This window comes from Curcuma longa, chromosome 14 (assembly GCF_044706935.1).
Source record: "Curcuma longa cultivar G26 ecotype Majalengka, Jawa Barat chromosome 14, ITB_CL_G26_1.1, whole genome shotgun sequence".
NCBI classification, from domain to species: domain Eukaryota; kingdom Viridiplantae; phylum Streptophyta; class Magnoliopsida; order Zingiberales; family Zingiberaceae; genus Curcuma; species Curcuma longa.
The window spans coordinates 9,334,109-9,352,749 of record NC_133874.1 but is presented as its reverse complement, the minus strand read 5'-3'; the positions used below and the strand labels follow the sequence as shown (position 1 = coordinate 9,352,749).

Sequence of the window (18,641 nt, the reverse complement as noted above, 5' to 3'; positions counted from 1 at the left end):
AAGACCACCTCCGCCACGCCATCGATGGTAGAATTCAAAGCAAGCTCCAAATGAAGCAAAAGATTGAGGTGGAGAAAAAACTTGGCCCCTTTAATTTTAGATTCAGATCAGCTGTATTGTTCATTCACAGAATAAAGATAACTACTTTGCTATGGGCTATTTTTGTCGGGCCCACCTCCCTCCTGAAACAATGAACCTGCACCGTGTCACAGACCGGACACCCGATCTCCGCTAATTAACCTCAGGCCAAGTTTCGCTTCCTCCTCCGCGCTCTTCGAAAGTTCGAAGTCTCTCCCATGGAGGCCTCTCTCCGCTGCCCTCCCAGTTCCAAGCCGCGCCTCTTCGTTCTCATGCCCAATCCCTTGCCCTCAAGCCTCTCGCCAGTCCCTTCTCCCTCTCCGGCCCCGCCGCGAAACCCCTCCTCCTCCTCCGCACCGCCATCAGCCGAGCTAAGAAGGTGCAAACAGTGGAGACCATGAAGAATCAGCTCGACGGATGTCACCTCATCGCCGGCATCCGCTACGAGGATCTCACTGTCAAGGAGCTGCAGGAAGTCTGCGCCGTCCTTCCCCCCAGCCTCATCGTCGCCAAGAACACATGTCAGCACGGCCGTTGAGGGGCACACCCTGGGCCGCCATCGCTCCCTGCCTCCAGGGCATGAACGCATGGCTGTTCGTCCACTCCGAAGAGATACTGGAAGCCCTCGAACCCTACCGCACCTTCCAGTGCGAGCGCAAGCTCGAGGAGAACGACTTCTCCGGCCGTTTTTTAGGGCAAGTTCTATGCGCCAGACGAGTTCAAGTCCCTTGAGACTATGCCTAGCCGCGCGGAGATCTACGCCAAGATCCTGGGCGCAATCAAGAGCCCCTCGATCTCCCTTGTCAGCACGCTTCAGCCCCCGCCAGAGATGTCGTCCTCGTCCTCGTCCTCAAAGCCTATGTCAAGAAGCTCGAAGAGTAAGGTGCTGCTGCGTAATTCCAATCCTCATTCTGTTTGTTACATGATCATTTTACCACTTTGGATTTGGATGATGAGATTTATTCTTCATTAACCTTGCAATTTATGATTCTGCCTACATCTTCGACTGCAAATTTCATTTCCCTTAGGCTGTATCTATCAGCAATAAGATATCCCCAACCAATGCGAGATCTTCTCGTATAAATTCCTTTTTATCAATGCTGAATTTTATGAATTAGGGCAATAAGGCATGATGAACATGAGTGGGTCGAGTTGTAGAATTAGGCCTTATAGGTACCATCAGAAACTCATGGTTGCCATAATCGGCGGAGGTAATGCAGGGTACAGATACTTTTAACCACTGCAGCTACTAAGATTACACTGGGATACTGAAAGCTAAATAGTGTTTTACTTAGTTGCTAACTGCTACTCTATGCTGATAAATTTTACTAAATATTTTGTACCTGGTGAATTAGACAGCCATGTTACTTTTCTTCAAGACATTCTTTTAATTCGGATAGAACACCACTGTATGATTAGTCTTTTTTATAAATGGCTTTTGTAATTCAATTGGATCACTGGGTCTACAGTCTTGGTCAGATCTCGAGGCTAAATTCTCTTAAAAGAAACTAACAGACTAATGTGGATGCTTAGCAATCAAATAATAGACATACAAATTCTTGAACTGCATAATCTATCAATACAAGGGAGATAGGTTATGGACCATTTATATAAGTAGCTCGTATATTTTTTGATTTGTTGCATGCATTAATCACCATATTATAGTGCTTTTATTTATAAGTCATAAACATTAGCCACTATGTTGTTAATATTTTTTTTTTGTTTAAGCATATTATAAGTGAACATGGAACTTTATAAATAAAACAATAATAATAATAGTTTAATAACACAGCTTTTATTATAATATATTATATACTATATTAATGCATTTTCTAAATGCAAATTTCAAATGTAAAAGCAAGGTCAAACCCAACCATATTATGGAAGGCTAAAGGAAAAATGATTTAATTGATATGAATATTACTAGTGATACATCTTTGCATAGAGTTCAATGGGAGTATAAGATTCATATGGCCATCTTAAGATAGTAATAATGGACATGAGCATGGGTTGATGTGATGAAAACAGCTAGAAATTTTATAAAGGTTTGTAATCCATGTCCTAGTCATTGTTATTCAGTTCAGAACCAAATCCAAGGATCTTAATTTTGTTTGTTTAATTACTTGTACTGATTGTCACACTATATGCCAAGAGGACTAAGACATCAAGTGACTTTCATTTAGATAGAATGCTGGAAAGTCTGTAGACAATGAATTATCATGTTCATTTGTTACAATGATTGTGATACATGATTCAATGAGTGGGCTGTCTGATATTGCTTTTCGATGAGTGGGCTTTCTGATCCACTACAAATACTTCATGTGTTAAATTTCTATTAGCTAGACACTTATGTTAAGGTGTTAGAAGGGTGACTAATTTTTTACTACAATAGAAGATCTACAAAAGCTCTATGGAATAGAAAACTAACAAGCCTTGTCTTATGTTGAACACCTCAAACCCTACTTTGATGTAACTCACCAAAACCTTCTCTGCCTTAGTGCACTTGGCTCTACTTTAGAAAATCTCATAACTATCCATCTTGGACAAGTAGCTCAACCAGCTAACTTAACCTAATTCCATACCGGCATTTATGTACAACCATTGGTACATGGACTATGGAGCAATGGTGAAAAATTATATATAAGAATTATAATGTTTTATAGCAGTGTTTTTACTAACAAGCCTTGTCTTATGTTGAACACCTCAAACCCTACTTTGATGTAACTCACCAAAACCTTCTCCGCCTTAGTGCACTTGGCCCTACTTTAGAAAATCTCATAACTATCCATCTGGGACAAGTAGCTCAACCAACTAACTCAACCTAATTCCATACCGGCATTTATGTGCAACCATTGGTACACGGACTATCGAGCAATGGTGAAAAATTATATATTATAATATTTTATAGCAGTGTTTTTACTACCATTGGTATCAAGATCATATAATGGTGGTCTTAAAATCACCTGAGTTTATTCATTATTATATAAGTTTTTTTAATTGTGTCACGCTTCCATCTCAAAGGCAAGGATAAAATAATCCAACCTAAGAATCAAATCATCCGCCTAGGACATCTTAGCAAGAACAACCCTATAATCAAATTGTCAAGCATCATTTGCAAGATAACCTTCTTGAAAGCTAGAACTTCCATCAAGGGCAATTCATGTCCACCGGGATAGATTGGATCTACACCCAAATTTATTCACGGATTGCTCGCCAAACAAATTGTCTTCTCTCATCAATTTTCCTTTACTTTTACAGCTAAATATTTGATTTAACCTTCTTAGAGTTACTAAAAGCTTAATTTTCTATTGTCTGTTAGATAAAATATGTTTCATGCTTTTAGGGAAGAAAATAACTTATATTGGCTCGTCAAATCTGATTTCAGAATGGATGCTTTTATAAGTTTCAACTATTGGTGCAATTAACCTTTGATAAAGCTTGAATTAGCTTGAGTTGAGTTTCGATGTTTAATCAATATGTTTGAGAGTAAGATGTCGAGTAAAAAGGGGGATTGTTGGAGGGGGAGATTGTTGATGCAATGGATCTCGGGTCAAGATTGATCAAAATTGAGTTGAGTTTCTATATTAGATGGTTGAGCGAAAAGTCATATACGTTAAGATTAATCGGATACTTAATAATAGAGAAGTCCAAATATGCCAGGTTAACTAGATATTTGATGGTTAGAAGTCCAATAGGGAGTTGGCACGTGTGAAGTCTAAGTGGGGTCACAATTGATCAGACACTTGGCGATTGAAAGTCCAATAGAGAATTGATAAGGCCAAGTCCAAATGGGGCATGGAGGATCAAACATTTGACATAAGAAATAAAGTTCAAGTGGGCCACGGTTGATCAGACACTTGACAATGAGGAAAATCTTAACATGTCATAGAGGATCGGATGTTTGGCATGTCAGTAGTGCTATCAAATGGATCAACTCATGGCGGGGTGGGCCAACTCGTCAAAAACCTGTCATATGGTAGGGTGGGTGGACCGACCCACCATCTTGGCGGGTTGGGAAATCTCCAATTCAACCCAACCTAAGGCGGGTTGTAGGTTAGGTGAGCCAGCCCATGAGCTCGTTAAAAAATAAAAATCTATATAAAAATGTTGAAAATTTTAAGTTTGAATTGTGGATTAGGTGGGTCAAGCCCACAAACCCATTGAGTTTTCCATTTTAGTTTTAAATTTTAGAAGAGTTTTTTTTCTCAGCCCGCTAATCAACCCAAGCTTATAAGCTCATTGAGTTTTCTATTTTAGTTTTAAATTTTGGAACAAATTTTTTTTCTTAACCTGCGGGCCAACCCAAATTTATCACGGGCCGACCCGCGCTGGTCGCGAGCTTAGGCAAGTCGGCCCGCCTAGACCCGCCTTAAAATGGGTTGATAAAATTTCAACCAAATCGATTTAAATCGTTTGGCAGCGCGGACTAATTTGGCGGGCCTAACTCAAATTGACGGCTCTACATGTCGGTGAAGTCCTAATAAGTCATGGAGGATCAGATGTTAGACATGTGGAAGTAAAGTCCTGATAGGTCATGGAGAATCAGATGTTAGGCACGAGAAGTGAAGTCCTGACAAGTCATAAAGAACCGGATGTTAGACACAAGACAGAAAGTCCAAACAGGTCAAGGAGGATTGAATATTTGGCAATGAAAAAGTCCTAATAGGTTAAAGTTGATCGAATGTTAAGCATGAAACGAGAAGTCTAAACAGGTCAAGGAGAGTCGGATGTTTGACATTGGTGAAGTCCTAGTAGATCAAGGTTGACCGGATACTAGGCTGGTGAAGTCTTGATAGGTTGAGATCAATCGAATACTAGGCAATATAAGATTTCAACTTGGTAAGGTTGAAACAAAAGTGTCGACTGCTACAGGAATAGCAATCTACTAATGAACCCTAAATCATGAGTTCAGTGTTTAAGGGAGATTTAAGGGAGTTTGTAGTGTGATCAATCGACTGTTGTGTTTCAGTAGTCAATTGATGAATCAGTCGAGTGTATCGACTGATGATATTGTTGGAGCAAACAGAATATTTGAAACTCAACTGATCGTTGTTAGTCGATTGATGAATACTATCAATCGACTGTTATTAAACTGGATTGAGTCGTTGCGCTGATAGAGCACAGCAACATTCAAGTCAACAGTGGAACAATCAATTGATGGTGATAAGTAGTTGACTATTAGACAGATTCCATCCACAATTTGAAGCATATAAAAGAGGGTTTCGTGGAGGATTTTAAACGTCGGTTCTTAGAGGTTTTGAAAGGAAATGTTGCTACATTTCAAACCTTCAAGAAATAATTCAAAGTAAAAGAAAGCGAACAAAGTGAGATTCAATTGAAAAGTTGTTTTATTTGTATTTGTAGCTTTTGTATTTTTTTGTATTACTTGTAAGAACAGGCATTGTTAGAGGTTTTTCCATCTTCAAAAGATATCCGAGAAGGAGAAAATATAGTGATGTTATTGCTAGGGTGCTACATCGTGAAACTGGAGGTTTCGAACCATGTAAAAAATAGTTTGTTGTGCTTGTGTTCAGCAATATTTGTTTCATTTATTTTCCGTTGTGTATTAATCTTTTGTAGACAAATTCACGATCAAAGAATGAACGATCGAAGCGAATCGTTATTAGCAACGTCACCGGTCCCAACAACTATTCTAATGAAATTAGTCATAAAAAATATAACCCTTGCAAAACACTTATTGCAAATCCAAAGAGGATTAACTCTAAGCATTCTTGTCAAATATGGCATTAGAAAGTTATGCAAGATGATTAGAACAGCTGATAAAGAATTGATAATAAATTTTCAAAACTTGCACTCAGGAAATACACAAACTACATAGCCAGATCATAGTCTATCAAAAAGGGGAGAATACTTAGTTCATTTTGCATCAATGACATTTGCATAAGTAACCAAGTCACTAACAACCTACTTGCAAAATGAGACAGTTCATATGAAACATACAGAAAATAGTAGAAAACTTTTCTGCCTTTAGTTTCAGAGTCATTTTAGAGTATTAGAATCATCAAGTTCATATTAAGAAACATCTTCAAAGTAAGCAAAATATTGTAGCAAATATGTTTATTCCATAGCGTATTGAGGCAACCTTTGTAGAGAATTTGATAGATGGTGATAATTGAGGTATTAACTTGTCTCTTAGTCGATCCCATCTAGTGGAATAAGACTTGATTGATGTTATTATTGTTGATGAGCAACATTATCATGCACCTATAATTTTGTAGCAAAGATAGCAATTTCTTCCCCTCCACTCTTAATTCATAACTCAACTCCATTTTCTTTTCAGAATTCTCAAGAGACAACTGGCACTCCTGGTTGCTCAATAGACTTTGGCCTTAGGGAAACATTAGCTTGTTGTATCTCACCATCCACCCTGTTATCACCTCTCTTATTTCTCATCCTGTACCTACCATTTAGACAAGCCATTGACAAAATATTTTTGCTGCATTGAAGCTCCTTTGTATATGTTCATTGAATTATTGAAGAAACTTTTGAACTCTGCAGGATCTAATGGTAGCACTTGACCTCCCATTGGAGGTTGGGACCTTCCTCAGCTTATGGAAGATTGGCAATACTAATTTATCGAAAATCTTTCAAGAACTTGTGTCAAAAACAGGTCCGCCACCATGAGCTTCACATGGACAATCCTGACATACAGCTCTCTTAACCAAGGTAATTTAAAAAATAAGCATTAGTCTAATTCTTGATCATTTAAAAAATAAATCTAATTGTACTACGGTTCTATGCATAATGAGTACTTCTTGCCCTCCAATGATTTTGTTAATACGCCTCTTATACACTCCTTCAGCTTGGTTGTTTACCTTTTGCATACAAACATAGACATTTTAATTTAAGCCTCTAGCATTTGTTTATTCTCTGACAAAGTTGTTATTATATGATATTATGATTATGAATCGCGAAAATAATTTTTACATTGCGTATAATAAATTTAATATGATTTGATTTTTTTTTGGGATCTGTATTGATAACCATTTTGTACATCGATTTATCATTTTATTTATTTATTATCCGACATGGATGCACTCATGCAGCTGCCAGGGATTGTATGCCTGACACCATCATAAATAACTTTTGCTCTTGTGTATATTTTTGCGGGCTTTGACATAGTTACCTCTCTCTTTCTCTTATTTTAATAATATTTATTGTACATTATTAATTTTAAAATATTACAACCAAAATATTCTAATTTGATATAAAAATTATAAATTAAATAGAACTATCTTGGTAAACAAAATGTAAATATATAGTATTTAAGATACTAAACAAACACATCTAGATGAACTAAATAAAGTCATATAAAAATACTAACTTTGAATATTGTGTATGATAGATTTTTTTTTTAAATCAGAGTTGTATAATTTTTTTATCATATTTATGGTAAAAAGAATTTAAATGATTTTGAAAACCTCTTGAAGGAGGCAGCTCAGTTAAGTTTTTGATTTGAGTTGTATAGGATGGTTTTAATTACTCCTAAGATTTATTGTCTTTTTTAAATATTTTTAAAAGCTATTAGCGTTGACATGTTATTTAATATTAATTTTATTATTAAAGTATTTTCTTTTTTAGTATACTCAGGTGGTAATTTAAAAATGTTAAAATAGATTTTAACCCTAGAGAGTCTTTTTAACAGTAAAAAAAATTATAAATATTATTAAATACTAAAAATATTTTAATAATTTTTCTTTTTTTCTAATATCTCCACTAAGTTTGCATTATATCTGTTCCTTCTTCACTTCCTTTTGGATCTAATCGATCCGGTTTGACAAAAAGCTTCCATCTCCAGGGAAAAGTAGAAAACGCCAAGCAAATGCCCAGTCACCCTCGGCTTTTTGATTTGATTGAACGTAAAACTCCATCGAAAATCTACAAGTTGTTATTTAAATCTACAAGTTGTTATTTTTTTTAGTTAAATTAATCCTTACATTTTAATTCCACGTAAAGAATTAGGGATGCCTTATGCCTAAAAGATTTATTTTTTATCAACTTAATTTTGAAATTAATTTGATTTGTTTAAAAATTTATTTTTTATTATTTTAATTTATTTTATTTGATTTTAAATTTTAAATTTTAAAATTAAAAAAATAGGAAATATACAAATTAGAATCGGAGGACGTTGGGACATCTGTCTGATATAAACCTGCCTTAAAAAGAAAGAGAGAGAAAAATGGTGGGTGGGTCGTCGACGAGGTGATCCCTTCCCTCGGAAGCGCCCTCGCCCACATACTGCCTCTTTCGCTCTCTCCCTATGTCACTATCCACCACCACCTCCTCCCTCCCCCATAAGGCAACTTGGACTGCAGGCTTCCCTGCGATCTCTGGATTCTCTCCTACTGTCACTTCCTTTTACTACTGTTACTTCGCGGGGTGACGTACGGTGGCGATGGATCCGTCGGACGCGTCGTTCTGGGTGGACTTCCTGCAGGGGATGCTGAAGCCGGTGGCGGCGCTGGCGGTGGTGCTGATGGCCGTCGCTCTCTCCTTCGTTCAGAAGCTCAAGCTCGAGGGCGAGATGATCTACGCCATCGCCCGCGCCTTCCTCCAGCTATCTGTCATCGGCTTCGTCCTCCAGTTCATCTTTGCCCAGAAGAACACCGCCTGGATCATCCTCGCTTACTTGTTCATGGTACTCTTCTTTACTCGAAACAAAATCGAAGCTTCGCGATTGGGTTGTTGTATGCTCTTCTTTGTCTTGTTGTTTTCCGGCTTGGGTGGAAATTCAGTTCATTCTGGGAAGGTCAAAGGTCGCCCTAGAATGCTTAAACTGCAGTTGCGAACTTGTTGGGTTTTGAAGGTCGTGAATTTTGGACTTCTAAAGTTGGAAAAATGAGGATTTTGAGGATAAAACTATCATGAAGGGGTGTCTTTCTATTCCATATGAATTTTAAAACGGGATGTATTTTAAAATAATTTGGTGGCACTTAAAAAGAAAAAAAATTTAATGACACCTACACTACAATTAGGTAACACTTATAATAAATTTTGTTTGCACTTAGGATATAGTGTTAGTGTAGTAGCCCCTAGAATATAATTTAGTAGCATGTACCATATAACTTGGTAGCACTAATATACAATTTGGTAATACCTTCAATACAATTTGATGTCTTTTAAAATATATTTGATAACACCTTTAACACAACTTGGCAACATATAAGATATATTTTAATACCACCTACAATTTGGCAATGCCTATAATATAATTTATATTACCTTGGAGTTATGAAAATAAATAAATAGTGCTTTAAGGTTTGTACACGAAGCTATTTTAAGATTCATACATGAACAAAAAAGCACCCTTTCAAATATTGGGGCATAAGGTGATACCCTCACCCCGGGAGCCCCTCCAGTACTGTCCCAAGCAATTTGGAAGGGAGGTAAATTACGGAGGGTTTTGCCCTAGCTCAGTGACCCACTACATGAGAAGGTGAGGCAACCAGCGAAAAAAGCACCCTTTCATATAATACATGAAGGGACCTTTATGTTAGTGTTGTCTAATTCTTTGAGCTAAAATGCGAAATAGCAATCATATGCCCAAACACTTGCTTTCGTCATTCTAAAGCCAAATTGTTAGCATTCATCATGACATTATTTTTGCAAGCAAGGCCTTTACCTGTCAAGTACCTTTTATGCTTTCAAATAGTTCTCCTTGTGGCATTCTTTTTTACCTTTAGAGAAGAAATATCAACAACTTTCATCCTTATATACAATTCGTTGCATTTGCCTCTATAGGCGATTTTCGAAGAATTGGATCCATATAAAACAACCTTTTATCTTAAGTCAAATTAGAGTATAATATCAAAACGTTTCATCCTTATATACAATTCATTTCATTTGCCTCTGTATGCTACTTTTGAAGAATCGGATCCATATAAAACAACCCTTTATCTTAAGTCAAATCAAAGTATAATATCGACATGTTTCATCCTTGTGTACAATTCACTTTCATTTGCCTCTAGAGGCTATCTTTGAAAATTTTGATTCACAAAATAAAATTATCTTAATTTTTAAATTGGAGTAAAATTTTCAACACAGTGAAAATTACATTAAGGTCACTACTTGCTTTCAACCATTACAAAATAATTATATGCTTTTGTAAAAGTTAATTAGGAAGGTTCCCAATCTCAAGTTGCGTCGAAGTTTTGGTGTTTGATTGGAATAATACTATTTCACTATTGTGTCGATGTTATGATGCATGGTGTTAGTGATTGATTGAATGTTGAGGGAGGAAGGAGATGAAGCATAGGAATGATACATTATCTATGTCAAGTGGTATCAAGTTTTAGTAATTTATCAGAATGATATGTTTCGACTATTTTACTTGGTACGGTACGAGATTTTAAACCATGATCAAGATCACTAATACTATTTAGATCAAAGAGATTGTTTAATTGAAAGAAACTTGACTAAACTATTGAGGAACGGATAGTTCACAAAAGAGGAATGGGGAGGAATTATAAAAGAGTTTATGACACAATGCTACAAACTACTCAAAAAGCAAGGCAATTCAGATCAAAGGTTGTAGTTGGATCCCGTTTACTATAGAGTGAAAGAACTAAGACTTCTTACTCTTTTGTAGCATTGTAGCTCAACCAATTGAGTCTTTGTATGCTGAAGTCTCAACTAACGGGAGATGGAATGAGAAGATCAAGAGTTTCTTATAATATGAACTGAAGTTGTTTGATAGATTCCCGACCAAGAGACTCTTTTGTTTCCTTTCATTGGGCAGCTTTCCAAGAGTCTGCTTGAATCTCTGTAGCTGTTGTTTATCCTTAGTTAGCTCCTATTCTTGGCTTCGCACCTGAAGTTAATTATAATAACGTTGGCTACAGCTTCTGCTCTGTTTAGATTAAAGAGATTGTTTAATAATCTGTTGATCTCTTACTAATTTGCATTTATTTTGTTTTGTTATCTTTGATTGTTTAGCCGACCCCACCTAGTGGGATAAGGCTTGATTATTGTTGTTGTATTTTTGATTGTTTCTTGATTCACCTCCTAAAATTTTCAAACTTGTATTGATATATATTTTCATGTAGTGTACTACCACATGTATTTTCTTTTATGTTATCCCATCATCTCTATGAAATAGCATATCGTGTACGATCACTTTAACATATTAAAAAAAAAATTACTCCACAATCATCTTATTTTACATGGTATCAAAGTCAATGTTCATTTGGTCCTATATAGCAAACAATGTTTTTGATTTTTTAAGCTGTAGATGACTTGTTATGTTGGTTGCAAGCATAGCTATGAATCTTCTATTTTGATTTGTCTCCAATTGTTTCTCAATCCATCTAGATATTCTTTCAGTTTGCAATGATATGTATATTTTCATTTTGTATACAAAAATTGACACGATCCATTTACACAACTTGATCTCCAATTTTGTGGGATTAGGTTTAAGGTAAACATGTTATTTAGTAGTAATTTGCATAAGTTATAAATATATAATCTAATAAAGAAGATATAAACATATAGTATAGTAGCATATATATTATAATATATAATCATATGGATTTTAAGAATTTGTATAATTAAATATAGTTGTATGTTGTCTGTATTTAAAATTTATTTGAGTTTGTTAAATGACATCATGTGCACTTATGTTGTTTAATTATATGAGTCATGCCACATGAATTGTGTATAAGCTATCTAACCCATTTAATTACATGGGTCAACTCGTCTATAAATGAGGTCATATGCAGCTTGTAGTTTTTGACCGTTTATTAAGCAGGTCCAAGTTCAAGTTGAGATTATGAAACAATCATAGGGTTTGTTCATATGCAATACCCTACACATGTCTGTCTACTCAAGAAATTTATTTACGGTCTTGGCTAAGCATTTTGAGCATGACTTCATCGTCTAACCAATTAGCTATACACTTAGGTTACTTTGAATCTAAAATTGATTCATCTCTCATATTTAGAGGAACTACTAGCTCCATGATATACATCCTTATTTATGTGGTGGTGACATTTTAATCATTGGGAATGATAAAGACAGTATTAAGGATTTGCTTTGTTATCTCAGGTAAGAATTTCGTATTTAAGACCTCGTTAGTATTTGATTCTTCCTTGGTATTAAGCTACTTCCACATTTAGAAGGTTTTCTTCTATCTCAAATTGAATGTATCTCTAGGTTACTTAAATGAGCAAAAATGTATAGAGCACGTCACATCTCTACACTAATCGTAGCAACTCTTTAACATCCTCCAATCCCCTACTTGATCCTAGCATCATTGGAGCACTCTATTGTTGCCATTACACACTAGATATTGCCTTTATACTCAATTGACTTATTCATGCACCTCCTGAGCAACATTGGGAAGTGGTTAAATGAATACTTCGCTCCCTCAATGGCATAATTCTTCATAGCCTCCTAGTATGTTGTCACTTGACGAGAGAACTACATGCATATAATGACGGGGATTAGGCTAGTTCTGGTGAAGACAAATGTTGTGGGTTCATTATATTTATTGGGAGGAATTCGATCTCTTGGGCCACCAAAATGTAATCTATAATGTTTTTTTAGCACTTAGGTAGAATACATGGTCATCCCAATGCTACATCAAAAGTTATTTGACTTCAATCGCTTCCATTTGAGCTACACCTATCCATCAACAACGTATCCAAGATTTGGCGCAACAACATTGGGGCAACTTATCTAGTTGCCAATCTAATTTTGTATGCCCATACAAACTATATAGAAACTGATTTTTTACTTTGAATGAGAATGTATGGCAAGTCGACAATAGTCTGTGATCAAATTGTTAATATTTTTACAAAATCTCTACCAAGGCAATGTTTCCACTTATTGGAGACCATACTCAGTGTCCACCACCTCTTGTAGGGTTTGCAGCGGTGTAATAGTAAAAAGATCAATGGCAATACAACATAGACACAGTCAAAATATCAACTGTAAATAGTATCAGTTCTATGCTGCACAATAACATTTGTACCTGTAGTTGTACCTATGGCAGCCATCCTTGATTAATTGGCAAGTCATTCACACACCTCCACATCTCTATATATAAAGCTAGAATGGGTGTATGTAGCTCCTGGGGCTATCATGCGATGGTAAGAGGTGGGACAAACTCCTTAGGCAGTGAAGATTCAAATCTCATCCAAGGCACATTATACTCGAGGAGTTTGAAAAACTTATGACGTTGGGCCGTCTGTCAAGACCCATTTGTGCTTCCTGATTTACCCTGATGGTTGGTGGGAAACTTCCGTGAGGCCGGGCTGGTCACCTCCAGGATTTGTCGGATTGTAAAAGCTGGATACTTGCATTACCCAAAAAAAAAAAAAAAAGAATGGGTGTATGCAGAATATACAAAAAATTACTTCTTCATTCTCCTCGGCTTCTTCTTTCTCTACAAATTAACTCGTACACTGACAATGGTAAACCTACCTGGATCATGCCGTTAGCATGATAATCTTTTACTATATCTAAAAAGAATCATCTTTTCTCTGCTCTTGTTGTTTGTGATGTTGGCAAAGTGGCTTACTTTTGCTGTTATGTACACAAGACAACGAATGAAAGGTTTTATGAAAAATTTGACCTATGGATTCTGGTATAGGCTCTCCTTGTAACAGTCTATAGATTTCCAATTGAAGTAATTATCACTTAATCTTGTAAAGCATTTCCACCTAGTAGTTTCTATCTTGCTATATTTTCTAAGGTTAGCTTAAGGATAGTAATTCTGTCCCATGAGGGTTGAACTTTAAATTACCATTACTCGCACATGTTTAGAATGAAATTGCAATGTGTTTGTCATTTGTAGGTATCTGTTGCGGGTTATACAGCTGGTCAACGCGCAAAGCATGTACCGCGAGGGAAATGTATAGCTGGAATCTCTATTCTGGCAGGTACATCAGTGACGATGTTCTTGCTTGTCGTGCTGAATGTCTTCCCCTTTACTCCAAGGTACATCATTCCTGTTGCCGGTATGATGGTCGGTAATGCAATGACCGTCACAGGTGTTACCATGAAGAAGCTACGGGAAGATCTTAAAGTGCAAAAGAACCTGGTTGGTCCCTTAACTCATCAAATGTTGGTTCATACCCCATATGGTTTTTTCTTGATTGTTAGTTTAGATTGTATAAACGTCGTGTAATTGTGCTACTTTATATTCCGATTAGGCTAAGTAGAGAAGGTTTCTTTTTACCTCTTTGTTAGGTGGAGACGGCATTAGCTCTCGGTGCAACTCCGCGTCAAGCAGCACATCAACAAGTAAAGAAGTCTCTTGTGATTGCACTGTCCCCAGTTGTGGACAATGCCAAAACAGTGGGTCTCATTTCTCTTCCAGGTGCAATGACAGGGCTCATTATGGGTGGTGCATCACCTTTGGAGGCAATCCAACTCCAGATAGTCGTCATGAACATGCTTATCGGAGCATCGACCGTTAGCAGTATCGTATCGACATATTTGTGTTGGCCTTCTTTTTTCACAAAAGCTTACCAGTTGGAATACAAAGTATTCGCAGCCGAATGAACTCTGTTTTGTTCCCCCTTTCAGAAATAACTAGTGAATGCCATTTGCTATCAGTGTTGTATTTGATGTTGGTATGATTAGATGAATGTGGATTGAGGATTTGAGTTGTTCTTTTTCCTCTTTTCTGAGCAAATTGGTTATTCCTGTCAACCCTGAAAGAGAAGAAATCCTCAAGTGATCAAGGAAATTGTTCTCCATGGATGGTGTGCCTTCACCTTTGCTGGTGTGTTTAGTTGGTAATAAACTACTCTATTTCTTGTGAGTTCTCGTAAAATAAACATTCTTATATTTAATTGCAAAAATAATCTTTGAATAGTTGTTTTATAGAATAAATATTTCTATAAAATAGTTTTGTTAAACTAGCAAGAATTAGTTATCCATTGTTTTATTATTATTATTTTCTGTTCTAAATAAGTTAGGTGGGTTGCTAAATGGACAAGTCAGAGGGACTAATTGAGTTGAATAGCTAAGTTAGTCAATCTAGTTGATTGAGTTGAATAAGTTAAATGTACTAGGCACTGTAGATGAGTGGTAGGGGGGTAGGTCGAGCTTGATAGGCAACTTAGGTAGGTTGGGTCAAGTGGACCTATTAGGTTGGCCAGGGTAAGTGGGTAGGTCGACTATACTAAGTAGGTAGGTCTAATTGAGTAAGCTAGGTGGTCAATTGAGTTAGTCAAGTTGAGTGAGCTAATTGATCATCCAAAATAAAAAGTATAGATCGGGAGCCTATAATGAAGTTTTAGTGGGTTAAGATTGATCGGATTTTATGCAATAATGAGATTTCGACATATCAAAGTTCATCCGATGCTAGACAATTAATGAAAAATATTGGCAGGTTCAGGTTAATCAGATGTCAAACAAAAAGAGTTCTAATAGGCTGAGGTCAATATGATACTAGGCAAGGGAAGAATTTAACTTTGATAAGGTTGAAATAAGAGTATTAGTCAATTGATAAGGCATATCAATCGACTAATGAATCTTAAACCCTAAATGTAGGATTTGCTATATTAATTAAGCTTTACTATAATAATTAGGGTTGCTAAAATAATAGTTGATTGATGAACAATTGATATCGCTATTATTGTAATAAATAAAAAATTTAGACTCAATTAATCAACATGAGTATTTTTGCATAATAATAGTCAATTGCTACTATAACAAAAAATATATATATCAATAATAAAGTTGGGGAATTGATTGACCTATATATTAGTCAATTGATGAGTTTTATCAAGCGATTGATTTCATTGTAATAGTGAATAAAAGGTTTCTGAGTCGACTGTAAAACTTGATTGTTTGAGCATCAATCAATTGATGAACCGTAACAATCGACAGTTAATGGTCAAATAGAGTCGTTAAAAGTTATTTTGCATGTGCAATGGTCGAATTTAACGGAGTAATCGTCTAATGGTGATGAACAATCGACTGATAGATATAAAAAATCAGTCCCGATCTAAAGACTATAAAAGAAGAATTTTAAAGAGATTTTTATAGCCAATTCTTAAAAGTTTGAGAATAAAGTGTTGTTGCATTTCTAGATTATCAAGAGACAATCCAAAGCAATAAGAAAACATCTAAAATAAGATTCTTATAAAATAGTTCACTTTCATTGTATTTATTTTTATTATTTTTATATTATTTATAATAACCAAATATAAGAGCTTTCTCCGCCTTCGAAAAATATATGAAAAAGAAGAAGAGATTAATGGTAATAGAACACTAAGACTAAACCTTGGATGTAGCAGTTTTAGAAAGCTGTGAACCAAATAAATCTTAATGTTGTCTTGTCAATTCCGCTTCAAGTTTTGCTCTACACAATCTAATCGAGGTGAAAGAAGCTATTTGCCTCCTCTCCAACTCTCATCGGTCCCAACACAATGTTGGCATGATTAAGAAGCCAAAGCCATGCACCTTCTGCTCCTTACACTTCCAAAGACAATATTATCCCAAACTCAGTTAAATCCATTTATGTGCTACTTCCATAGGATTATTCAACCAATGTTTGTTGTGGTTCCTTACACTTCCAAAGGCTATTCTCACATACTGTTCATAGTATCCAATACTAATGTCTCCAATGGCGGAAGGTTCTGGTAACAAGATTTATAATCTGACAACCTTGTCCGCCCTATGGCTCGACTAAATTTTTTTCAACACGAGGAAATCTAGAAAAACCTGATAACAAAGATTAACTCCGGGTTTGCCATTTTCTAACACTTAGGATGGGTTGTAATAATTTTGTTCTCATTTGAGGTCAGTGACAAAGTCAAGACAATCTTTCCAAGACGATTGAGGTTGGACAAAATCATGATTGAGGTTGGACATAAATCTTGAGATCGGATGGATGAGGGCTGTGTGCCAGAGCCGATTGAGGTTGGACTGGCTGAGATGAAGGTCGTATGCTCGAGGTGATTGAGGTCGGACTGGCTGAGATGGGGGCGAGTGACCAAGACGATTGAGGTTGGACTGGCCGAGTGAAGGTCATGTGCCCAAGGCGATTGAGGTTGGACTGGTTGAGATGGGCCGAGTGACCGAGATGATTGAGGGTCAGACTTCATTGACTTTCTGTTTGGCCACGTCGATTGACTTTTTGACCTTTACTGCCATCTAAGACTACTCAGAATTTGTCACATCAATCAACATAGATATAAGGTGCTCAACTAGCTTTAAAAGGTTGAAATATGGTGTTAGTGATAGTGCCCTAAAAATAATCGAATTGTAAAAGAGGAATCACTATACAATATGATTACATATTAATCAATTATAAAAGAGAAATCATTATACACAAGTAGTCAAACTATTTTAATCAAGTTTGAGTTTTTTTATTAAGTTGGATAAATAATATTTTTGATATAATAGTGTTTAGGGTTTAAAATTAATTTAGGGTATGATACTAGACTAAATGAAATGAAAATTTAAATTTAAATAAATTTTATAGTAGATGTTCCAACATATTATTCTCCCCTCTCTCTCTATATCTAATGACTAAAAATAAAGATATTTTCGATATGGAAAATATGATGTATTATATTTTTGATATTTTTTTAAAAAAAGAGTTGCCTTTTACAAAAATAATAATGAAGGGCACCATTTTATTTTTGACCTTAAATAATTTCACTAATTTCCTTCTATTAATGAGTGTGAAGAAAAAAATCATTATATATATATATATATATATATATATATATATATATATATTTTTATATATAAAAGGATTTGATAGGATGCACAGTATATATATTTGTGAGCACGTAATATAATTTTTTAAATTTTTTTTAAGGATTAAGGTACAGTGTTTAGGTTTGAGGATTAAGATTTAGGATATATTATTTAAGCTAAATGAAATAAAAATTGAAATTTAAAAAAATTTATATTAGGTGTTCACGAAATATCAAGCATGCATCATATATTGATTAAAAATAAATTGTTTGTCCAATGCTTCGTGTGTTTAATACCCTTCAGTAAAAGATGGAATTCTTCATTCTAGCGGTTCCATGATCATCTGTCAGGAGGTAAATCGAGAAGTCGAAGTTGACCATGACGAGGGAGGGTATTGCCTCGGCTTTGTCAAGATTCGACTCTTGTCCACTTCAACAAATTTATCTCGTATAATCAACTCAAGTATGCCCTAGAGATATGTGTTTAATACTCAATATTACTAGTTTTGCCATTAAATTTCATTTGGTTCATAAGAGCTAACGTTTGCAAGAAACACTTCTTTTTATTCCTCTATTTTAATAAGTTCAAATTGACAATAGAAAGCCTGCTCTGTTTACTTCGAAGGATGAAAAGGGAGAGAGAAATTCTAAAGGGAATAAATCCCTATAAAAAAAAAACAAAGGAAAGGAAAGGAAAGAGAAAAGCATGAGGAAAGAAGAAGAAACCATTAGGTCGCGGTGGCACAGTCATATAACCCACCGTCCACGATCATATGAGACTAGTCATGAATGACTTATAGAAGAGATGAAATTATTTTCTATCCGATTTAGATAAAAAAATTAATTCATAGGTGGATTAATATCTCCATAAATTTGTGGAAT

At 35.6% G+C, this 18,641-nt stretch overlaps 1 protein-coding gene and 1 pseudogene across 1 annotated transcript; both read left to right on the top strand.

Annotated features, from left to right (window-relative positions):
* Window positions 1-296: 296 nt before the first annotated feature.
* Window positions 297-975, top strand: LOC141844701 (large ribosomal subunit protein uL10c-like; annotated as a pseudogene).
* A 7,314-nt stretch (window positions 976-8,289) lies between these two features.
* On the top strand, window positions 8,290-14,721 carry LOC141845208 (UPF0014 membrane protein STAR2). The gene is made up of 3 exons (XM_074733262.1): window positions 8,290-8,737; window positions 13,895-14,140; window positions 14,290-14,721. Exons 1-3 carry the CDS (start codon window positions 8,495-8,497, stop codon window positions 14,602-14,604), a joined length of 804 nt encoding a protein of 267 aa, XP_074589363.1. The 5' UTR covers window positions 8,290-8,494; the 3' UTR covers window positions 14,605-14,721.
* The last annotated feature ends 3,920 nt before the right edge of the window (window positions 14,722-18,641 follow it).

What these genes read in the sequence shown, in the direction of transcription:
- LOC141845208 (XM_074733262.1), top strand. Translation starts at nt 8,495, where the DNA reads ATGGATCCGTCGGACGCGTCGTTCTGGGTGGACTTCCTGCAGGGGATG. An exon ending in TCCTCGCTTACTTGTTCATG is followed by an intron (nt 8,738 to 13,894) that starts GTACTCTTCTTT and finishes TGTCATTTGTAG; the next exon opens with GTATCTGTTGCGGGTTATAC. An exon ending in TTAAAGTGCAAAAGAACCTG is followed by an intron (nt 14,141 to 14,289) that starts GTTGGTCCCTTA and finishes CCTCTTTGTTAG; the next exon opens with GTGGAGACGGCATTAGCTCT.